This window comes from Phoxinus phoxinus, assembly GCF_949152265.1.
Source record: "Phoxinus phoxinus genome assembly, chromosome: 11".
Classification (NCBI taxonomy): Eukaryota; Metazoa; Chordata; class Actinopteri; order Cypriniformes; family Leuciscidae; genus Phoxinus; species Phoxinus phoxinus.
In genome coordinates this window covers 2,232,223-2,257,612 of record NC_136886.1, presented here as the reverse complement: position 1 = coordinate 2,257,612, position 25,390 = coordinate 2,232,223, and the positions used below count along the sequence as shown (strand labels likewise).

The following is a 25,390-nucleotide window of genomic DNA, read 5'->3' as shown; positions in this document are numbered from 1 at the left end:
TGGTTAGTATTTAATAAAAAATACACACATTTTCATTAAAACATGATTTTATTAAGCATACTTATGATTAAGTGCTATTCTTCTGTGAGCATGCATGCAAGCTACAGGTAATTGCATTGGTTAGCATTGTGTATGTTAGCACATCTGGATCCAGGACATTTAAATTCATAGCCTGGAACATCATATTGACCAATCAGCATCTAGTACCACAACTATCTGCTTTATAAGACTATGCACTGACCTCCTTTATTAGGAGCATAATATGTTGCACTTTAAAACAAACTAACAAAAAACATGAAGGTGATTTTTTTTAATCACTGTAAAAAAAAAAAAAAGTAGAGTGCGTAATATTTCTAACCAGTGGCCGGTTGCATAAACTGCTTAGTCTAGTCTTACAAGTTACTCTTAAAAAAAATTTTCTTCAAGACGGGTCAGGTTCAATAGTCAGTTACATAAAAAAATGGATTGGTCTAATTCTTCAGACAGAGTCTATAGTGGCTATCTTTATGCACCCTGGTTCAACTCACTACGCATGAAATGCAAGTAAAAATAGGCTTTGAAGAGTAAGTTACTCATCAGTTAGCAGGCAATAAGAATGATTTTGACTCACTTTTCTTTTTATCTGACATGTCTACTAAAGAAATTATTTGCTTCTTTTGATAAATGTTATGTTCATGCCATCAAAATTTTAGCTGGAAGTGTTTTTCTCCACCAAATGAATATATGAGGATCAAAACCAAGTGAAAGGAACATTTCATCAAGAGATTGTCTAGTTGCACGTACAGTAGTTGAACAACAACAAATATACCTACTACAAGGAAAAACAACATAATTCATCATAGGTACAAAATAAATGTAAGGAAATAATGCACCCATCAATCATTCTCCAGCCAGTGGCAAGCATGAGCACATTTTTCCCTTTAAACTCTCTTGCTAACTGTTAAATTACAACTTGCTCTGAAAAAAAGGTGCAACCTGCTTACCAAGTTAAAAAACACATTTCATGATTTGTGTTAGGCCCTACGGGATTAAAACCCAACACCTATCTGCACACAGAGGACAACGATAGCCCCTTTCTCACAGAGCGTTGATCCCAGAAAATTGCCATAGAATTGCTAGTGCCTTCTGTGTGAACACAAACACATCACAGGATTGATCCCGAAATGGGGACCAAGTAACATTGCTGGGATCAGTCCAGGAACGCGCCCGGCCCCTGTGTGAACAAAAGGCAGGACCAATGGTGTGACGCATAATGATGACGCATGTGTCGTCGCAATGACGTAGTTATCGTCCGACTATCCGGTGGTTTTAAATGCAGATTCACGTTTCACATTAACAAAGAAAGTTAACAAAGAAAGGATGAAAAAATGTCTGCAAACACACCACATCCAGATTCCAGAAACCCAGCAAGCAATAGCCGTCATTTCACCGTCTAGGTTAACTATAGACCCGATATAGTCCGGCTATGAGTAACACACTTCTAACCAAAACAACCTTGAATTTGGTTACATGTCGTTTTTTGCCAAAAAAACTTGCGAGACGTATGATATTCTATCATGTAAGCAAAGTAAACAGTGATTACAAGGTGTTTGGTTTCATTTCTTCACTCATTTAATTTCTTTGTTATCTAATTGATGACTAGTCTATTCTTTAGACGTCTATTAAAATCCCTGGACACATAATAAGTGTATTTTTCCAGAATCTCTATGTGAAATGGGCTTAAGAATTTCAATCTTCAAAGTTTATCAGGTTATAGTTTCCCATGTTGGCAGCATCTGACCAGGCACCATGTTGTGCACCATCCATCTCAGACGCCACAGCGTTATCCTGAAGGAGAGTGTGATTGGTACCTCCAATAGCAGCGTTGCATTCTGGACATTTGCTTTCTACCATAGCACCCCCACAATCACCAATTGCATATACGTGTCCGTTGGGACATTTGTACCAATGCCCTTTATTCAAACCGATGGCTTCGAGTATCATCACCCTCTCATCGTCAGTGATCCCCAGGCCGCTGACCGGAAGCTTAGCCTCCAGTTCTGTGAACATTTTCTTGACTCTACGTTCTAGACCCTCAGAGAAAGGCAAGGTGTCCTCCAGGATATCTCTTAACTGTTGGACCTCGTTGGCAAGAACGGCGTTTGAAAGTTTAAATTGAGATTTCTGGCAGCGCACATTGAGCTCAGCCAGGTAGGAGAGTCTCTTTAATTCACGTTCGAGATCTGAAACCTGCTGGTCTGAGAACCTCTGACTTCGATCCAAGAGGAAATTCAAAGCTTCTTCGACTTTGCGGGAGAACCTAATATTGTCTAGTGGTGTCATATGTTCTGTCTGCATTTCTTTCAGTTTCCCAATGCTCTCGAGGAAGCTCATCAAGTTCTCAAGATGCCGAAGTTGTTGGAATGAAAGGTCCTTTTTGTTGAGTTTCTCATTAAGGGAGGCGAACTCTTTGGGAAGATGATTCTTCAAGTTGTTCTGCTCAAACAGTTGCAAAATTAGGACTTCCTGCTGTTGCTTAATATCAGGCCCACCATTGATCTTCTCCTTGACCATCTCAATGGCTGCCAGGCTGCGGTTGATGTGAGTGCCATACCGAAGGTTTCTACGGATGGGAGTGCGACACCTTGGACAGTCCTTGAGTTTAATTGCCCTTTGATCCAATCCAGAACCTTGGTCTTCGTCGAGACTCATGTATTGATCCATTCCTTTGCTCTCAAACAAGTGATTGCAATCTTCTAGCTGAATAAAACAAGCATCCGGTTCGTCTTCATTGCCGAAGAAGATCTCCGTGACCTCTTCCTTGTTGCAAACGCGACACTTATTGGGACAAGGGTCTCCGCACAGGCCTATGCAACGATGTCCACAGGGTAATTTGTTGTTACAGGGAACTAAACAAGGTGGCCGGTCGCATGGTTCATGACAAAGCTTGGTACAGCTGTAGTGAGGACACTGCCATTCGCAGGGTTCGATGCAGCGGGCGCAAGGCTGTCCACAAGTCTTCTTACAGATGCTGTGGACGCAACGGTTCCCGCAAAGCGAGGAACATGGTGGACAATCTCTGACACAGGGTTCCCGACACGGATGAGAACACACAAGGGTTTCTGGGCATTTGTGGGTGCATCCTTTATGCAGGCGACCTTGATGGCATACATGGCAAGATCCTGGGCAAGAGTGGCCACATTTCAAGGTTGTGCCACATTTCGTTCTGCAGTTTGGCTCCTTTTTGAGGTCCCTGGAAACGTGGCATGGTTCTTCTTGGATGTGTCCACATTTTAGCTGCATCTGAACTCTTGTCATGCATGGAGAAGTGCAGGACACTCCACAAGTCAGCTTGCATGGATGGCCACATGAGAGGGTCTTTTGGCAATCCTCTTGACACACAAATGTTTCAGGGTCTTGGTGGCAGGGCACCTTCTGATTATGCTGGCATGATGGTATTATCTTGTCTACGAGTACCCGGCATGTACCGCACACTTGGTAACAGAGTTTCATGCATTTGTGGCCCAGTTCACACATCACCTTTGGACACTCTTTCATGCACTGGTATTTCTTGTGCTCAGCATCGTATGGGTGGCACATACGGGTGCACACGTGGCCACACTCCAGGCGGTACTCGCAGGGCTGATCGCAACCACCCTCAGGGGCACCTTTGAAGTCATTCCCGCATGATGCCTGGATCCGTTTCTCCGGATGGTTCTGACAGCTCAACGTCAAAGCAGGACCCACTTGATCCTTCTCTCTCAGCGTGTGAAGGATGTTGCTCCACAGTTTAACCGAGCTAAGCATGTCCATATCCCCAATACAATAAAGACCCATCTTAGCACGAGAGAGGGCAACACAGACTCGGTTTGATATGTTCAGGAAGCCGACCCTCCCCTGACTGTTGCTGCGCACCAGAGACAATATGATGATATCATTCTCCTCCCCTTGGTATTTGTCAACCACATGGACTTTGACACCAGAGAAATCTGGAGAGGGCATGAGCTTACGCAGACAGTGAAGTTGTCCGGTGTAGGTTGTGAGAATGGTAATCTGGGAAGGTTTGTATTCCTGGTTAAGCAAGTACCGGCAAAGCTCAACAACAAAATGAGCTTCGTGAGGATTCTGGTGACTCCGTCCGTCCTGAATCTCTTCCTCACGTTGAGAATGATCCACAAAAAAGAGATTTGTCAAAAGCCCCTGTAGACCCAAAGATACAGGTGTTAAGTAGATTCATTTTAGTAATAACCAAATAACTGTGATAAGTATAAATAATGACAGTGACCATCTAAGGTTGTGCAATTATGTTCACTTATATTCCTTACCTTGACGTTGTCATACTCCAGCACTGAGGGGTGGTTTTCCAGGGTTTCATAGATATGAGGAGTCAATAGTCGAGCGATGCTTGGCCTCATGCGATGCTAGAAACAAACAAAATAAACAACAGGATTGTTGTTTATGTTGTCTTAGCACATGATACACTAGAGGAATTATTGACATCTGTGAATATGTAACCCAGTGGCTGATGTGATGGTTCAGTAACTAACCTGGTAGTTGAGGCGCACAAACGGGAAGTTCACTTTGACAAGCCTCTCAAACATCGACACTTCCAGATTGAAATTCTTGGCAAGATCGTACACTGTTGCACTAGGCCTCAGCTGTGCAGGTTCAAATACAGAAAGAATAATCATTTTGGTTTCTTACCACAGAAGCATTTATTTTTTACATTACATAAGTCTAGTCCCAGACTAAAATGCAAGTTTGAGCTGTTTTAATTGAAAGCAACATCAACTGATATATCTTAAAATATGTCAGTGCCAATGTTTTGTCTCAAAATGTACACCTGTAATTTTTCTTTTTCTACGGTATGTTTATAAAAGGTAATTAAATGTCATAATTGAACAGGCTTAATCTAAGCACTGTCTGTGAAACCAGGCCTTACTGTTAAAAGTAATACAATTTGACATTAACATTTCGGCAAGACTTTACAAAAAGGTTTTATTAGTTAACTACTTTAGTTAACATGAACTAAGAATTAACAATACTTCTACAGCATTTATTAATCTAAGTTAATGTTAACTTCAACATTTAACTAATACATTATTAAAATCAAATGTTGAATTTGCTAACATTAGTTAATGCACTGTGAACTAACGTGAACAAACAATGAACAGCTGGATTTATTATTAACTAACATTAACAAACATACGGTTACAAATGCATTGCTCATTGTTAGTTCATGTTAGCTAATACACTAACTAATGTTAACAAATGTGACCTTATTGTAAAGTGTTATCAACAATTCTCAATGAGTTTGAGTGCATCAAAATAGTTTTTTTTTTTTGCATTTTTATCTTGCTAGAAATTGCACACTTATTTGGCCCAGAATATTTCCTGAATCATTGATAGTCCCAGAAATGTATCGCGTCGTGTGTACCTGCTGGTGATCTCCGATCAGTATGAGGTGCTGGCAGGCTTTGCTGAGGGTGGTGATGGTGTGCGCCTCCAACACCTCCGCCGCCTCCTCCACGATCACCAGTCTGGGCCGCAGCTCCTGAAGAGCCTGACGGTATTTAGCCGCTCCTGTGGTGGTCATACCCACGACCAGAGCCTGCTGCAACACACACAGATCCTCACGACGGCGGATTTCATTCAGCCGCTCCGCTGCGTCCTGATAGACCTGCTCAGCGTCGAGGGTTTTGGTGCGAAGTTCAGTCCGATAGCGCAAAACCCAAAGACTGAAGGAGGAAACAAAGTTGTTATACCCTGAATTTATTAGGCTTAAAGGAGAATTCCGGGCAATTTTTAAATTAATCTTGATCGTTATACCTTTGTGAGTACTGTCTATAGAAGAAAAAAAATGAACCGGATTGGTGCTTGCAACACTGAGCTGCTACCGCTAATGCCCAGAGCTCACTCAGCTAACGGCAGTTATGGGGGCATATTCATAAAGAGTGTGTGTGCCTCTTAACAGACACAAAATGCAATTAAAATGTCTGTCCAACATGAACAGGGTCCTTACATGACAACAAGATGCGTTTAGCAACTTAGCCATTGTTTAAATTCACCTAAATAGTGTTTTAGACGGCTAGCTGTAGTCCCGTGGGAACTCAGTTGTAGCCGGGAAAAGGTAAATAAGCGTGCAGGTGGAGGAGCGTCATGTGTGTGAGAGTGTGAGCCTAGTTCTTCGTCTGTATACTCGGGTTTGAATAAATAAGGACGACCATTAAAATCAAAAGCCTCTTCCATGTGTTCAAAATCTTCTATATTCTCCATAGTTACGTTACAAACCATTTCTTCTTCATTTGTGAGCAACTCCAATCATCACTCTTCACACACACGACGCTCGTCCCACCTGCACACTTCTGTTTACCTTTTTCCGGCTACCTTTTTCCGGCTGTAGACTCAAAGATCCGAGTCAGTAAAAATTATCCGAATTTCCCTTCAGTGATTTGTGGGTAGATGCTGCCATCTCATGGAGGGAGTGTGTGTGTGTGTGTGTCTTACCGATACAGTCTCCATTTGTCTTTCAGATTCAGGCTCCACACATCGCGGACATGCCTTTCTTGTTCCTCACTCATTGCTGAAGTCTTCCTCAGCTCTTTTCGAGCCATTTGCTTCATTTTTTTCTTCTGGTGTCCTTGCACCTGAACACACATGAACAGAACAGTAGTGCACAGAGGTCATCAAAACACACACACACACACACGGGGTGAATTACAATAAGTATTTGTAGAAAATGTTGAATACACACACGCACGGCTTAAATGATTAAATAAAAAATACGATTTAATATGATATATAAATGATAAAATAATGCAGTACCACTTTACAATAAATTTCATTAGTAAACAGTTAATGTGTTAACTAACATGAACTAACAATGATCAATACATTTGTTACAGTATTTATTAATCTTTGTTAATGTTGGTTAATAAAAACACAGCTGTTCATGTTAGTTCACAGCATTAAAGGAACACTCATTTTCCAGCTCCCCTTGAGTTAAACCAGATCTCCGGGTCTGGCGGTAGCACTTTTAGCATAGCTTAGCATAGATCATTGAATCTGATTAGACCGTTAGCATCTATCTAAAAAAAAAAACACCAAAGAGTTTCGATACTTTTCCTATGTAATAATCCAGGAACTGTTCTGCCGTACCAGCAGCGCAATGATATTACACAGCGCCTGAAAATAGTCCCCAGCTCGGTAACTTCCAGCATGACCGGCACTAAGTGTGTAATATCATTGCGCTGCTGTACGGCAGCAGTTCTTGATTATTACGCAGGAATGAGAGAATATTTCCTAGTCATATTGGCCTAGAAAATCACAACTATTCATTTTCTGTCGGTCTTAGTACACGATGTAACTACAGAAGAGTCCAGTTTTAAATCGGAAAAATGTCCAAACTCTTTGGTCATTTTTTTGGGAGAGATGCTAACGGTCTAATCAGATTCAATTATCTATGCTAAGCTATGCTAAAAATGCTACCGCCAGACCCGGAGATCGGCTGAATGGATTCGAAAACGGTAAATCTCAACTATTTAACTCTAGGGGAGCTGGAAATTTCCAAAAAAAGTGGAGTGTTCCTTTAACTAACGTTAACAAATACAACATTTGATTTTATTAACATATTAGTAAATGTTGAAATTGAGATTAATAAATGCTGAAGAAGGATTGTTCATTTTTAGTTCGTGTTAAAGCTGCAGTCCGTCGTTTTTCCTCTTTGTCGCCATCTCTGTTCGAAATCTGCAATTGCAGTTATTCGCGGAATTATTAACTGTGCGTGGGTAGTAAATCGGCATGAAACAGCGTGGATGAACACAATGTATTGAGGCTGCCGCGTCGCTGTGGATACTGTAGCGTTACTGTCATCAGCAATCTCAGAGTATACTTTTTGAAAGTGTCAACATTAGAATTTTCATCGGAAAATGTCATCTGAACAAGTAAGTAACATTCACGTTTGTTCTGACCAAATTCGGGGGGTGGGGGGAAGCATTGCAGTAGCTATATCATGCTGATTAAATCTAACGATTGCTTATATCACGTCAAAACGTGAAAAATATATTTTTTCTGTAGCCAATCTGAAGTCCGAAGTCTTTGTGTTTTACAACTGGTGAATCTCCAGTTGTCACTGGTGATTGTCGCTTTAAAACTTTCGGGATCCGCCATACCAAGTGCTAAGCTAAATCTCCACCTCCATCATCCACACACGCTAGCCGGGGACTCATTCTCTATGTGTACAGAAGTGACGTAATGACGCAAAGACATGATCGAAATTCCCGCGGAAATCCACCAGTACCACTGGAATTAAAATCATTATTACAAGCTTACCGTTTTGAATCGAGGTAAGGCAAGCAGATCGTTTTGAACACTGGCTGGTTACGTTTTTTTTCCAAAAATGTCTTTTTTGATATTTTTAAACCCAAAAATGTGCCGGACTGCAGCTTTAAATAAGGTAGTTAACTAATGAACCGTACTGTAAAGTGTTATTAATAATGCATGACTATTCATACCTGCCACTGCTCAGTCTGAGCCTGGCTGTAATTGTGACTCTGGTCTGGTTGAGGTTCGGTATCATTCACGTTCAAAGACAACATTAACTCAGCCATGTCAGCGATGCACTTCTCATCCCGCTTCAGTTTCTGGTGGTCTTTATCCCGATGATCTGAATCCAACAATATCCTATCTGCCTGGATCAGTTCTGCCTCTTCTTCTATTTCTATCAGTTCCTCGTCCTCGTTTTCATCTGCCGCCTCTGAGGAAGAACGAGAGAGAGGTTTGTGGAGTTGTATTAGTTTCCATCCATTTGTCAATCGAATTATCTGAAGTTCGGTAAAAAAACTCATGCGAGTAAAGCTGGTGAAAGTGTGTTTCCATCCAACGGCTTTAAAGCGAATAAAAACATGTCCGTAATTACGTCACATGCTGTTTTGCGATCAAATTTGTATATCGAATTGATTTGAGACATTTTAAGGTGTTTCCGTTCATTTTCGCACTGAATCGCACAACATTCAAGCCAACATTTGCAAACAAAGTTTTGCTAGACAAAATTCAATTCATTATTTATTCGGCAAATAACGTTTCCATCAGCGTTTATCGCATAAGCCGTATATCGATAAAGATAAAATCCGATGAGACCGAACGCATTTCATTTGAGTCGATATTCATGAAATTCAATCGAATTTTACTGTTTCCATAAGACATTTTTCATTCGATATCACTTATTCGGATAAAAACGTGTGGATGGAAACACTTCCTATCTTCAGATTTGAAAAGTAATATTTCCTATGTGAAATTTTGCATGGTTACTATATATGGAGTTTCCTTTGTGTCTTTATTATTCAATTTGAGAGTAAAACTAATTATTTTGTAATTAAAACAATTAAAAGATTGCAAAAAAGTCTATTTAAAGGATAATTCCGGTATTTAACACCTTGAGTCTATATTGTAGTTTGTTTTGGATGAACAAGAGTGGTGGACAACATTTTTTTGACAGTGGTTCCTCTCTCGAGTTTTTGACTATAAAAGAATTGGCCATGGACCCATTTAACATTGGAGTCAATGATCATGTCCGAAAATGTCATTAAAACAGCCAATAATGTTCGTTTACAAAATTGTTAAACTCACCGAGTGGTTAGTGGTGTTCGTTGATGATTATAAACAATATATCGTCGCAATATATGATTCCAATCCGTTTATTTTGCTATAGTGGAACTATTTTTTCAGACACTTCACAACCGTGTAACTTCATATTGCACTGGTCAGTGGTCACGTCTTTCAATATGGTTAGAATTTGTGCGGTCAAAAACTGCGGTAAAGAGCTCTGCTCGCTAGCCTTATGAGAAACGGAAGCGAGCAAAAAGACTACATCGACCAAATGTAAACAGCCCCCTTTCCGTTTCCGGTAGCGCATTTATATTAACGAGCACTCAGTCCTTCAACAGAATTCAATGGGATTTTACAAAATGACGAATAAAACACGACAGAAACTGTATTTCGCAACACTTTTTGTTTCTGGAACATCAACTAACATCACTAATCACTCGGTGAGTTGCACAGTTTTGAAAACTAATGTTAAAGGTTGTTTTAATGACATTTTCGGACATGCACATTGACTCCAATGTTAAATGGGTCCATGGCCAATTCTTTTATAGTCAAAAACTCGAGAGAGGAACCTTTGTCAAAAAAATGTTGTCTACCACTCTTGTTCATCCAAAACTACAATATAGACTCAAGGTATTAAATACCGGAATTATCCTTTAAGGCTCAAAAATAAAGAAGTTGATAACAAAAGTATTTGCAGTGCATGTAAATCTTTGAAAACCTTTATTTTTCTTTGTTGATTTCGAACACTTTTCATCACAAATGCACAAATTTTGCTCTCCTTTCTGTGGTCTTTTTTGTGGTCTGCCTTACGAACAAATGGTGCAACGGAATAAAGTACAGAGTTAGTTACAAACTAGCTAGTAGTTACTAAGCCTCTAGTGTGGACTTTACGGTCCAATTTAAGAAAGAACTTACGAACGGCTGGTGCAACCCTACCCAGGAGTTTATTTCAAAAACACTCGCCTGATGGCTAATGCTACGGCTAACCCGGACGTCGAGGTCACTTCTCTGATTTGGGAAAAGCCTGTCACGCGATCACCCGGAGTTGCTGAAAAAGTTTTTTGGTATATCCCAACAAATATATCATTTTTTTGACAACTTAGTGTTAACTAATAATTGTTGCAAACTGGTACTATCAACAAAATATTAGTGCATTCCTAGAACGCATTCCTGGGCGTCGTTACACTTCATCCTTATGCATCGCTTTCTGCCAGGACTTTTACAGGCTTTACCCAAATCACGGAAGTGACCTCGACGTCCGGGTTAGCGGTAGCATTGGCCATCAGGCGAGTGTAATTTAAATAAACTCCTGATGTACATACAAACTGTCCAATGCCTCATTTTATGAGTACAGAAGCTATTTGCACTACTGTAGAAGTTTGGTGCCATTCTGGGCATTATTAGTGCGGTAATTTACCAGATACAACATTCGGATCCATTAGCGCCGGCACTAAGCCATTCGGCTGATATCTCTAAATAAGCTCTCACTTTAACAATGTTCGACCAAGGGGAAATAAGCTTGTGGGGGTGTTTGGCTCTAGGTCATTGAAATTACTCTGAACCATCTCTTTAACCAGCAGAGGGCCCCGCTGAGCTGCACAAACTGTCTATTTACCAGCACTGTATTCATGCCAATAAATGTTGAACACTTTGTCTTATGAGTAGTTTTTTCCAGTTATTTCATAAATTACCAAATAATAATAAATACTGCATCTCAGCGGTGAGGGGAAATCATTGTGCATTAAAGAATAAAGGAAAAGCCATTCCTTTCTTTAATGAGCATGTGGTGAAATGACTTTAATGATGACGTGGAAGATTTTTCTTCAAGGGAAGCACGATCTATGATTTATTTGACCGCATACATACAGAACATAAAAAGATAAAGTATTGTCGACACTGTGTTCGGTCTGTTGGAGTCTCACCTGCTGCAAATGTTAGTTGTGGCCCCTGCAAAAAAATATTGGAGCCGATGCCGAGCCACTCTGCGATCATTGACGTCTTCTTCTTCCCCACGCTCTCAAATCCATCATACACCTAACAGAGAGAGAGAGGGAGTTTTGAAAAAGTCACATGATTCATGGATTGATGTTTAAGCCGGTAAAGCCTAACATATGAAATAATAGTAAAAAAAATATCATATTTTGAAATGGAACAGTTTATTGAACCTTTAGACAAAACATTAATTTATTTTTTCAGGCCCAAACTGAGCAAAAATATGCAATGCAGATGCAGACAAAAATTAAGATGAAATACTAATAGATATTTCTAACAGTATAGCAGACTACTTACATAAAATGATATAAATTTCAGTCGTCACTCTATATCTGTCGATAGATGATATTTAAATGCTGTTTATGATCAAAACGCTGTTTTTAAACATAATGCAATGCAATACAATGATAAGAGACGAACAAATAAACCTTCCTTTAAAAACTTGATGATCATATTTGATACTCATGATTTTTTTTAATAAACGATGTATGGATAATCAATCATGTAAATCATGCTGCTTCAGTCCAGTAAGTGTTCATCTTGAAATATTACTAACAATTTAAAAGTTAATCGCACGTTTACTTTATACAAATCTGTAAAGATTTCACAGCATGAGCTGAAGGACGTTTGTACAATTATACTAAAAGGATTTTTACTGGCAAAAAACAAAAAAGCATGAACGATCAATCAGACGACAGCATGACTGTAGAACTGTAGATCGTGTGCAACAGGTTTTACAGCAAAGTTTTGATCATTAGAAATCTGCTATAAATATGACAGTAAACATTATAGGGTTAAGCAGGGTCCAACATTGCTTCATGGTCTGTATAAAGTATTTATGGATGGCATGTTTGACAGCTGAGCTAGTGTGTGTGTGTGTGTGTGTGTGTGTGTGCGTGCGTGTGTGTGTGTGTGTGTGTGTGTGTGTCAAGTCAACTTCCGTCGCAACGATCATTAGTTATTAAATTAGAGAGCGTTAAGATGACACCGTTCTCTCTACACAGACTTTAAACGTGAACCTGTGAGAAACACTGATGGCGCTCACGTGCGAATCAAGAATTAATTCTATAGTTATGTGTGTTTGAATATATGTGCGCATGTTTGTAATTCCCTGCAAACCAAGCCTAAACAAACTTCTTGTCTTAAATTTTGATACAGAAATGTATTTAATCACTTCGGGGTAGGTGTGCGAGCCGAATTTCCCCACAATGCTTTATCTGTAGAGTGTTAAAGGGATCCTCCATAGGGAGAGACTAGTTGGCACTTCAGCACTGCGTCGTCATTGCGTGTGAGAGTGAATGTGTGTGAGAGTGAGTGTGTGTGTGTGTGTGTGTGCAGACAGACTCACTGGCTGTAGACACAGACTGTCCCAGTGCTCAGGAGAGATGTATCTTTCCAGAAAGTCTTCTTTGAGAACGCCACGCAAGCTGCACTCGAGCTGTGCGGTCTGCCTCTTTAAGAGCTCCTCCGCCTCCTCCATCTGTGTGTAGATCTGAGGACACACAGCACGACTCATTACAAATATCATTCAGATATTATGAAACACAATGGCACATAATTGTTTTCAGATAACTTTTGGAATATGAAAGAAATAAAAACACCCTAACAAATCTGCATATTGCCTGCCACACATTTATTTTAACTATCAAATTAAACATGCAATTAATTTGATTATTAATGAGAAATAATTGTTACATATTTTGTTTTCTTTAGGAACAGTTCATGCAAATATCTAAAAACAATTATCATTAAAAAATATAAATATATATATATTTTAATTCTACTGACAGTCCTAAGAAATAATAGACTTGTATAATAAAAATAAAATAAAATAAATGATTCTACTGACAGTCCTAAGAAATAATAGTATAATAAATTAATATAAAATAGTTGTATTTTACTGACAGTCCTAAGAAATAATAGACTAGCATAATAAAATAAATTAATAAAATAAATATTTTTATTCTACTGACAGTCCTAAGAAATAATAGACTAGCATAATAAAATAAATTAATAAAAAATAAAATAAATTAATAAAAAATTAAATAAAATAATTATTTTTATTATACTGACAGTCCTAAGAAATAATAGACTAGTATAATCAAATAAATTAATGAAATAAAATAAAACAACTATTTTTTTTTTCTACTGACAGTCCTAAGAAATAAGAGACCAGTATAATACAATAAGATAATAAGAAAACACAGAAATGTCCCGATGACACAGGAGTTATGTCCATGAGAGCGGGCTCACCTCGTGATGGGCTTTCCTCAGGTGCTGAGGCAAACCTTTCCGGAAGTTCGGAGCCCTGGTCAGCTCCCTCAGACCGAAACTCTTCAGAGTTTCACTGTTACTTCGTCCTCCAACTCTTACAATGCCCTTCTTTAAGAAGCCATGGATGCCTGGGACATAAGTCGTGAAATATCTCATCAAATAGCTGTAGAGTTTTACTGTTCACATGTTTACTGTGTTAGTTTGAACTCTCTGGACTGGAGAAGCCATTCAAGTTTAAATGCTTAAAACAAACAAAAAATCACTTCTGAGACACATGACATGTGAGATTACATCATGAGAAAGAACTTTTAATCTAATAGTTGGCTCAAAGAAACAACAGAGATTTCAAATTAAGTTTTTGTCCATGCTATAACCCTCAAAGCACGTGAAAAATCAGCCACACGCTCTTATAAATACCATATAAATAAAAGGTTACCTTCTAGAAACTGGTCAAGGGCATGATTGGTATAGCAGACCACCAGCATAGGGCAACCCTGTGACCAGGCCTTATGATTCTCTAGCAAAGCCTGAGCGATCTTTAGTCCAACGTGCGTCTTCCCTGCAAAGAAGAAAACAAACCGGATCTTCAAAACCATTACCAGATATCTGTGGAGCTCAGACATAGGTTGCATCTATAATGTTCAAATGTAATGTTAAAATGTACTTTTTTTTGTGTGCATATGCAACTTGACCTCAAGAGTAATCAGACCGTATAGAGCTTACGTACAGGGTTCGTACGTACGAGGTGCTTAAAGTGCTTGAATTTGACGTTTTGAGATTTAAGTCCTGGAAAACAGCAATATTTATGAAAAGGAACTTGAAAAGTGCTTGAATTTGAAAGACAATATATGTGAAATTAGTGTTTAATTTTATTGATAAAACAATCTTTTCACATAAAATTAACGCTGCAACCCGTCTGATCTGTTTTTTTAGAATTGGAAAGATAAAGATATTGTTTGCTAAGTGCGATCTCTGATTGAAGTCCTTGAAACCTCCAAAAAATGTGCTTTAAAAGTCCTTGAAGGTCCTGGAATTTAATTTGACAGTATCTGTACGAACCCTGTATGTAGCTCCGCCCCTTTTCAGCGCTGCGCTCGTTGTATTTTCACAGCGACGTTGCGTATTTATGAATGAACGGCTCGTTTTAAAATCTTCCCGGTTGACTGACATTTGTTAAAACGTCTGCTTTAAACATTACAATCCTCATGAGAACTTTTGTCAACTTTACATTAAAGCTACACTGTGTAGGAATTACTCCAATCAAGCGGTGAAATTGTATATGACTACCAACTGAATATTACTTTCTAGCCCCTCCCATTCCGAGGGCGTTTTAACTCCTACGGTGGCCGTATTATTTCAAATCTGCTGGCAGTCGCGAGTAATCTCCGCTCGCATTCGTCACGGCGCCACTGAGTGTGAAAACGCGAAAGGTGAAGCTTGAATTTCCAGGTGTGTCCCTCTTTGACTAATGTATTTTCAAGATGGAGGCGCAACATGGCTTCCGCCATTCGAGCAGCTCACCCATAGATATACATCATAAAGGCTAGATGTCTTACGGCGGAGTCTCTAACGTCATCACCGGCGGCCATCTTGTCACAGGCAAGCTTTCTGGCGGGCTCTGTGGTTCCTGATGTAAGTGAGTGATCTGCACGAACACAAATACTCTTATCTCGCTGAAATCTTGATGATTTACAAACAGTTTGGTTTCTTACAAACGTTATTAACGTGGCAATAATTCTGGATGCTTGAACATGCTGAAATATATAATATTATAATTATTCATAAGTATGCAGTGTCATAACTACATCTCTGACGTTTATAACAAACCAACCCGTTTGAAAATCGGTAGAAAATTTTGTTATGGTTATTTAAAAGGTACATGCACCATTAAAACAACGTTACGAGTGAGCGAGCTGACTGTGACAAGATGGCCGCCAGGTGCGGACGTCAACCTCCATTGGCCAGCAGCGCGGACGAGACATCTAGCCTTTATTATGTACATCTATGAGCTCACCCGTATGTATTATAAAAAGCAGATTCTACGCTTACGAGAATACTTGATTAGTTGGTAGAAGTAATTATACATTGAGCACATATCATTTTGAAAGAACAAAGTGTTTTTTGCTAAGAATCAACTTAAAAAATTACACAGTGTAGCTTTAAGGAAATCCACTTCTAAAGCTAATTACTCCTGGATGCCATAGAGATATACAGAGCAACCGCAAAAACAGAAGTTCAAACACAATATTATAAAGATGGCCTCGTTTCTCCGGCGCATAAGGTCTATACCAACATTGGTTAAAAGAGTCACCTGTGCCTGGTGGTCCCTGTATGATGGCCAGTTCATTGGTTAAGGCCAGTTTCAGTGCTTGAAGTTGGCTTTCATCGAGACCCATTGTTTCCTCATCAGGCCAGGCGTGTTTGGTCAGGGGGTTGAAGGGTGGGATCTTCTCCTGTCCTTCAGCCGTAATACACGACAGATCGTATGACCTTCCCTCCACCAGAAGGTAAGCTGGAGGATCTACAACTGTGTTGCACTCCACTATGTACCTAGAACAACACACGTTTACTTTACCTACGTTAAAAAAATTAAAATGTGTGGTGTTTACCAAGTCAAGCAACACTATTACTTTTTGTTCAGACCTGGAACCTATAATAATATGACTTGGCTGTAGGGGTGTGCGATATTGACAAAAAAAATATATCTCAATATGTTCTGGGATATCATCCATAACAATAATTTTACAATATTTCGCTGAGAGTGATTGTTGTGCCGGTACCTCGGCAGGTTGAGGACTGTCGTTGACAGCTGACTCCTAAAAAAAATTATATTCTTCATATTTTGTGTGGTGGTCAGTACGCAGCAGTGACAGAAATTATCTTTTCCAATAAGTTTAAATGTATGTATATCTTTTAAGGGCATTTTTACCTCTCCTTTTCAACCTAATCAAAGGTATCCATCATCTTTTGTGTCAAATTCTTACATTTAATCAAATTCAGTTCACAATAGGGCTATTATCAACCAAATTAAATCAGTATCAACAAAATCATCTTTGCAATGCAGAGGAAACAGAAGCTGCATCTGAAGTGGCATTTAGATGCATTTATACAGACTGTTTAAAGCAGCTCAGAGGGACATGAATGCATCTGGCCTGCAGTTACAAATGCATAATTAATGTTTTGATGTTTTAAACATAACATTTTGAATATTGATATTTTTAAATGATTTAAAAATTGAAAAGATACTTAAATTGTGAAATTAAAACCACCGTGTAGGTGGCAGAAAGTCACTGTTAATGAGTGAGTCATTGAGATTGAACCGATTCATTTAAACGGCTGATTCATTCAGGAACAAAGCATTTGACTGTCTTAATGAGTGAGTCATTGAATCATTCATTCAAACGGTTCATTCATTCAGTAACGAAACATCGCTGTGTGTTCCTCAGAGATGCAAAACAGTCATGTGGCTTTTTTGGAATTATTTTTGTTGGCAAAAATAAAGCAAAAGCAGGCAATATTGTGTCTAAAATATAAGTCACTTAATATAAACTTTTTGGTTATTGAACTGTTGTATAATATCACATTTGTAATATCCATGCTGATTTTGCAGAGAAAAAATTACACGCTGTGTGGTTATTGATTGACTATAAATACAAAAGACATACAGAGGTATTTTTGCCCCTTATCTTGAATATTGGGGGTGTTCAAAATGCATTTTAATTGACTAAATCACTCAGTGAAAGTGTGCACTCTAAATGCTCAAGCGCACTAGTCTAACCTACTAAACTACATAGTATAGTGTATGCATGCGCTCTCTAAATGTGAGAGACATACTCGATAATGTCAGATCGCACATCTTTAAAATAACAATCACGATATTATCGTAGACGATATACGGGTGAAACTCGAAAAATTAGAATACGGTGCAAAAGTTCATTTATTTCAGTAATTCAACTTAAAAGGTGAAACTAATATATTATATAGACTCATTACATGCAAAAGATACATTTTTCAAGCTTTTATTTGTTATAATTTTGATGATTATGGCTACATGAAAACCTTTTCACAATATTCTAATTTTGAATTTGGGGTTTTCTGTAAGCCATAATCATCAAAATTATAACAAATAAAAGCTTGAAAAATATATATTTTGCATGTAATGAGTCTATATAATATATTAGTTTCACCTTTTAAGTTGAATTACTGAAATAAATGAACTTTTGCACCATATTCTAATTTTTTGAGTTTCACCTGTACAGTATATTGCACACCCCTACTTGGCAGTGAGCACTTTTGACTTGAAACAACCTAGAAAACTCAGGAACACCCTAGAAACCACAAAACAACACACTAAACACCACTCAGAACACCTTACAAACCAAATAGCAACCACCCACAGAGTTTTGCATAAGTAAACAAGACGTACACTTCAAACCTGCATACCTTTGAAAGGGAACATCATTTTCGTCTTCCTCCTGGAGACCTTCTAGGACGTATCGGTAGGCCTCAAAGTAAGCCGTGGTCTCGACCATCAGGAAGGAGTCTGAGGGCTGAATCCTGGCCATTCTGGCCCTGCTTTCAGAAGAAAAAGAGAGATTCACCTGTCCATGCTTTAGAAACTTTGGGTCCCGATCGGCCACAGTGGCAAACAGGAAGGTTGCGAAGTTGTCCATGGAGAGACACACAAGGGATCCGTAAATAAGACGTTTGGAGTTTTCCCACCGGACAAACTGTAAGAGAAGTTGCCATGTAATAACAAACTGTTAGAAGGAACAATGGTGAGAGAACGTGATTCGGATTACAGAGGACATTAAAGCTGCAGTCCGTCGTTTTTCCTCTTTGTCGCCATCTCTGTTAGAAATCTGCAATTGCAGTTATTCGCGGAATTATTAACTGTGCGTGGGTAGTAAATCGGCATGAAACAGCGTGGATGAACACAATGTATTGAGGCTGCCGCGTCGCTGTGGATACTGTAACGTTACTGTCATCAGCAATGTCAGAGTATACTTTTTGAAAGTGTCAACATTAGAATTTTCATCGGAAAATGTCATCTGAACAAGTAAGTAACATTCACTTTTGTTCTGACCAAATTCGGGGGGTGGGGGGAAGCATTGCAGTAGCTATATCATGCTGATTAAATCTAACGATTGCTTATATCACGTCAAAACGTGAAAAATATATATATTTTTAAGTCTTTGGGTTTTACAACTGGTGAATCTCCAGTTGTCACTGGTGATTGTCGCTTTAAACTTTCGGGATCCGCCATACCAAGTGCTAAGCTAAACCTCCACCTCCATCATCCACACACGCTAGCCGGGGACTCATTCTCTATGTGTACAGAAGTGACGTAATGACGCAAAGACATGCTCGAAATTCCCGCGGAAATCCACCAGTACCACTGGAATTAAAATCATTATTACAAGCTTACCGTTTTGAATCGAGGCAAGGCAAGCAGATCATTTTGAACACTGGCTGGTTACGTTTTTTTCAAAAATGTCTTTTTTGATATTTTTAAACCCAAAAAAGTGCCGGACTGCAGCTTTAAGTTCTCTCGGACAATATTCAATTCAATTCACATTTATTTGTATAGCGCTTTTCACAATACACATCGTTTCACAGCAGCTTTACAGAACATGCATGAGTCCACATGACAATGGGCTTTATGCACAGCCGCACTACTTCCTGAACCTTAGCCAGCTCCTTTGTTTCCTGTCTGCCATTATTGGACAAACTGATTAATTCAGGTGTGCCTGACCAACAACAATAATCAGACACACCTGGATTAATCAGTTTGTCCAATAATGGCAGACAGGAAACAAAGGAGCTGGCTAAAGTTCAGGAAGTAGTGCAGCTGTGCATAAAGTCCATTTAGAGAGTTCTGTTATCAGAAGTTATGCATTTCATAAATGTACATACACAAAATCACAGTTAGCAAAAACAATGATTAATTTAAGGCAGAAATAATGAGTTCATTGAAGTAATGAGTACTTGTTTGTTTGAAAAGAATACAATAGAAAAGAAGCTTGTCGTTACCTTAAGAGGCCGTGGGTCAAACTGCACTTTGTAGGCGATTCCCGTTGATGTGCAGAGTGGTAACATCAATCGGGTGTCAGTGTAGACTCTGATGTCATCAAAACGCCTCTTTTTTATTGGTACCCCACCAGCATTATCCTCGTGCTGGATCTTCAGGAGCTCCTTGACGCCCTCTCGCAGTGGCCTCACGAAATCTTCACGCAGAAGTCTGAAGTGTGTGTCCAGATAGATGCGAGCATTAGGGAAGCTTTGAGACATTATGTTGGGTCTCAGGAAAGGCCTCTGGTCTAAGTGGAACTCGTCAAAGGTTGGATAGATGCTCATCGCCCTGAAGTCTTCCTCCCCCGGTGGAGCATCTTCATCAGCTGCTAGGAAAGAGTAGTTATCTGTCCGCAAGGTACCGTCCCTTGATTTCTCTTGGAGATGGTCCACCACACCCTGCACCCTCTCCAAGTCCTCATCAGTACTGCCGAGAATATCCACACCGGAGGCACGCAACTGGACGATGGTTGCTTTCAAAAGAGCCACCAACATTGACACAGACTGGACAGAGCTGTGTGGAAACATGTTGAGAATTTCAGAGAGAAGGCTGATGATGTTGCTCACATGTTGGGGATACTGATCCCTTCGAGCTTGCATGTAATCTGACATCATTCCAGTCACATGATAGGGCAAGATGTTACGGAAAAACGGCGAGTCCTTGAAGACGCGAGCCAAATGCAGGACGTTCTTGCGGTCGATTCGAGCCTGGAAGGCCTTGCAGAGAACCTGACAGATCAGCTGCACCAAGTCGCTTCTCATTGGATCTTCCTCAAGCAGATTCTTAAGCCCACTGCTAGATGAAAGGGTGATGGCCACCTCGGACGCTTCTTTCTCCAGTAGACTTACGAGCATTTTATACCCCAGTTTGCGTACATCAGGTGTGCCGTCTCTCCCTCTTCCTCTTCCTCTCCCTCTCCCAAAACCGCCTCTACCTCTCATAGCTTCTTCTCTTCCTCGTTGAGGTTCTTCACCTTGTGGACTGGCTCTTAAGTCAGTCATGCTTCTACTGGCTCGTTGGTGGCGTGCGTCTTCAGGGTGGTTCAGAGGAGCCGGAAAAGGATTATAATTGAGAAGAGTTTGATGAGAGAACCCAGTAACGGGTCTCCCAAATGCTCGTAAGGGTGCATTTGTTTGGCGTCCCCTTATCACAGGGCGGTGGGGATGTGGTCCTCTCCACGGTCCTCGACCTCTTCCATCTCCTCCTCTACCTCCTCTTGAGCCTTGTGCGTTTTCATCCGGACATCTTTGACTCCTGTCACCTCGACCTCTTCCATCTCCTCTTCCTTCTCCTCTTCCTCCTCCTCCCTCGCCTCGGCCTCCTCCTCTTCCTCTGGTTCGATTGGGAGACCTACTTGCTTGTCTTTGACCAGGCACAGAACCATCTGTTAAAATAAAATTGTGGTGTATAATTAATTAGGATGTACAATGACCCCAAAAAAGTCGCCGTTTGGATTTAAATAGGCAATGATTGGATCATTATTGCAGTGATTATTATGTTTCTAGCATGTTATATGATCGGAAACAGTTCTTCTAACCCTAATTGATGGAGTGTGTAGCTTTTCATTTCTTAAACAAACATAGGAAGATGCATCATGGCCATATTCCAGGATGATATGTCAAGATGCATCAGGCTCAGATTGTGAAAGAATTGTTGGGAGGATCATGAAGAATAATTTTCACATATGCATTGGCACAGATCTTAAATTCAATGAAAGTCTTTGGGATGTGCTGGAGGAGACTTTACAGAGTGCTGGACTCTTGCTTTGTCAATACAAGACCTTGACCAAAAATGTATGCACCTTTTGATGGAAATAAATGTTGTGATATTATTTCCATCAAGTGCATCAATGTTTGGTCAAAACCTTTATGCTCATTCCAGAATGTCAAGATTCATCAGACTCAAACTATGTCCATGATGCATCTTCCTACATGGTTGTTTAAGAAATTAAAAACTACACACTCCATCAATTAGGGTTAGAAGAACTGTTGCCAATCATATAACATGCTAGAAATAAAATAATCACTGCAATAATGAGCCAATCATTGACTCTTAAGCATTTGCCTGTGTAAATCTAAACAGCAACTTTTGTTGTTGTTGTTGTTGTTGGCCAGGCATTGTATATTGACAAGTTAAAACGAAGGAATGTAAAGATCTATACCTCTTCTTTGAGGGCCAGTGAAGCCTCCTCTTCCTCTTTGTTGTCCTCTTCCTCTTGGATTGAACATTTTACAGCTGTTGATATCTCTGCAAGGCGATTATACCAATAGATTATATATTAGAAAATAGAAATAATCAAGAAGATAATGTTATATAACTTCTCTGAAGACCCCTCCAATACCTTCACTGCTACGCTTTACCTCTGGCTGAAAGCCTGGATCTAATGCAATGACTTCCGTACACTTTACAGCTTTTCCTTCGTCTCTTATGTACATTTCTTGAATCATCCTTAACATTTTCAAACCAATAAGTGCAGTAGTAGTAATATAGCTTTTTAATGCCATGTCAGAATCTGAGGCTATCTACGTGACAAAAACTGAGTAACAAAAATTGCATGAATACAATAAAAATAACAAAAACAAAACAGCAGGAATCGTATTATATACAAGACGTTATACTTTAACATATGATATGTCTATTTGCATTAAAAGTGGAACAGTTCAATAAAATATGTTTAATGGAAAGTGGGGTCTTGCAAAACATAGAGTTGGTTCTTCGCCTTTAAGCAAAAATGCATGAGTCACCCAATAAGTGCATTTCTTGAAACAACTTGTACAAGGAGCACCATACAATGGATATCACGCGAAAACTAACTTGCTCAAAATCCTTATTTAAGCTCTCAAAAGTAAATATTTATCACAATGAATGTGTATCAGTGCATGCCATCAGAATGAAACGTCCTTGTGTCATTGCGACATCAAAATGCTTTTCATGTTGTCAATAAGTGCACTGTCAGAATTTCCTGATTTAAACTATATGCCATAAATATAATGTATTTTGTACCTAAGTATTAGCGACTTGTTCAAAAGAATGAGAATTTGCTTTTATGATGTGCAAAAGTGACAAGAGGATTTTTCAACAAACAGTTTTTATCATTTCAATTGTGAGCTGAGAAATAATAATCTTCAACATGACAATTTCTCTCTCATTCAAGATCTTGACACAGACCCACGTGACTAATCTCTGAAATCTGCTTGCTTTTGGTGAGCTTGGTAAAATATGTCTGAACCTGATAAACTATTGATATTCCACTCTGTGAACAATCAGTTTCATTTCTCGCTAAGGTAGCTAGCCTGTAAACAGACTACAGAACGTGTTAGAGAGAGAGAGAGAGAGAGAGAGAGAGAGAGAGAGAGAGAGAGAGAGAGAGAGAGAGAGAGAGAGAGAGAGAGAGAGAGAGAGAGAGAGAGACTATTAATAATAACAACGTGTTTTTATACATTTTTAAAATATTTCTCAAATGCTTTATTAAAATGTTACATTTTTATATTGTAGAATGACTATTACTCGCGAAAACAAAAACAAACATACATTTAATATTAAATGACTGCGTACTAGTCAACTACCGGAAATGAACAGGCTAAAACTGTTCTCTTTGAAACGAATATAAACAGCGGCCGGTAGCAAATGACAATAGATCTAACATATTAATAATAGTGTAAACAAAGCGATTCTTATTTAATATGATCCGAGGCACTCACCTGGTTCGATGTTTTCAGTATCAGTGCGTCTTCCATCTGTCAGTGTCTCTCTTTTTATGCTGGTCTAGTTTCGTTTCTCGCTGTTATGGGCGGATCGGGTCAGCCGGTTTCACTGAGTGAGTCAGAACCGAAAGTGATGAACGAAAAACAAAAATCGGTTGCCGAGGTGAGATATACAGACTGGGGCTAAAGGGGAGATCGGGGTTAGTTGTCACATGGGATATATACCTCAGTGGCTATAGAGGTTTCGAGAAAAAGATCAACAAAATAAACGAGAACACGCGCCGACACGGTTATGCAAACACACTCACGTCTGGTTTACTATCTTTGCGGGGACTTTCCATAGACAGACGTAATGATTTTTATCCTGTACAAACTGTATTTTGTATTTTTACATAAAAATAAAATAAAAACTCATTCTGTATGATTTATAAGTTTGTTTCCTCATGGGGAACTCAATTTAGGACCTTCATTTCACAAAACCGAAACCTATAAAATGTTCCGGCTTGAATGCAAAGCGGTGGGTTAGATGCAAAGCACAACCAGCATGTAGGAAGACAAACAGGTAAACTCTCAGAGAACAAGCAAGGCCTGCTAATACTGTTCAACAACAGAGCAAATAAGCAAAGAAATACCCACTAGAAATGTGCAAACTCATGCAAACACGACCTGCTGTTATAAATGATCTTCTGTGGAGAGACTAGCTCTAATAAACAATATTTGAACAAATGGAGGTAGCAAGTCTTGTCCTGTTTATTATTGAAAAAACTCCTAAACTTTCACAGTCTTTGTTTGTGCATCAAACAGTGAATCATCACTCCACCTGAAAACTTTGACCCGACTGAACCTTCATGTTCATTTCCTACTAAGAAATATACAGCTTTAAATCATCAATGCAATTTCCACTTTAGCAACATAGTCTTATAGCGTAACATTAGACACAATAATATTGTCATATTACACCCAGTGTGATTTCATCATAACTCTATAGATAGTATGATACTGTCAATGCCCTTAAAAAACAGGTGGAAAAGAACACCATGTTTACAACTGGGTCAGTGTGCCATAATTGAGTAAATTATTTTTGCACAAAGTCATATATGAACATAAGGTTGCTCTCATATCTCACTAAAACCAGAAGCCTTGTCTTGTTTTGCTTCTTCCGAGATTTATAATCACGGCGCAAAACAAAATAAAAGCTTTATGATATTTACACAAGTATTTACTTCACTCAGCAGTACTTGTGTAAATAGAAGCATTTTTATTGATTTTATATATTAATGCAACCAACATTCCCCACAGCAAATGTCTAAAATAAAACGAGTTACACTTAATTTCAATGGTCCACTTTACACATTCTACTAGTTTTAAGTAACTTTGCAACTACATGTCATCTCAGTAGAGTATTAGACTCAGGTTCGTGTTAGTAGAATAAGTTGAGTTGTAGCGAAGTTACTTATAGTTAGAACATCTAAAGTGGATCAATGAAATTAAGTGTTAGGGTTAAAACTATTATAAAGAAAAGTATTCTAAATACCATAATAAAAATAAATAAAATCCAGTTTTATGATATACAGTATGCATTTTTCCTGTGAAGAATGTGCGAGCTTCATTAACTTCTCGTGGGCCGAGGGAGAGCTTCTCTCTGCATTATCTTCAAGGTCGGCTGATACCGAAGACACGGATTCATTGTTTCATGTGAGCTGTAAAGCGGCTGTCTGTGATATTCTGGACGCTTTAATATCTCTGTTTGACTTCACCTCTA

General features: G+C 39.1%; 1 protein-coding gene across 1 annotated transcript; it reads right to left on the bottom strand.

Annotated features, from left to right (window-relative positions):
* Positions 1-23,746, bottom strand: znfx1 (zinc finger, NFX1-type containing 1). The gene is made up of 15 exons (XM_079628910.1): positions 23,626-23,746; positions 22,086-22,171; positions 19,885-21,308; positions 18,295-18,581; positions 16,163-16,401; positions 14,288-14,410; positions 13,831-13,979; positions 12,926-13,069; positions 11,508-11,619; positions 8,493-8,734; positions 6,487-6,626; positions 5,417-5,717; positions 4,527-4,637; positions 4,305-4,400; positions 1-4,179 (listed from the first exon to the last, which is right to left on the bottom strand). Exons 2-15 carry the CDS (start codon positions 22,150-22,152, stop codon positions 1,729-1,731), a joined length of 5,886 nt encoding a protein of 1,961 aa, XP_079485036.1. The 5' UTR covers positions 22,153-22,171; positions 23,626-23,746; the 3' UTR covers positions 1-1,728.
* Positions 23,747-25,390: the final 1,644 nt, after the last annotated feature.

What these genes read in the sequence shown, in the direction of transcription:
- znfx1 (XM_079628910.1), bottom strand. Translation starts at nt 22,152, where the DNA reads ATGTTCAATCCAAGAGGAAGAGGACAACAAAGAGGAAGAGGAGGCTTC. An exon ending in TTGACCCACGGCCTCTTAAG is followed by an intron (nt 18,582 to 19,884) that starts GTAACGACAAGC and finishes CTTCTCTTACAG; the next exon opens with TTTGTCCGGTGGGAAAACTC. An exon ending in TGATCGGAGATCACCAGCAG is followed by an intron (nt 4,638 to 5,416) that starts GTACACACGACG and finishes GAACCTGCACAG; the next exon opens with CTGAGGCCTAGTGCAACAGT.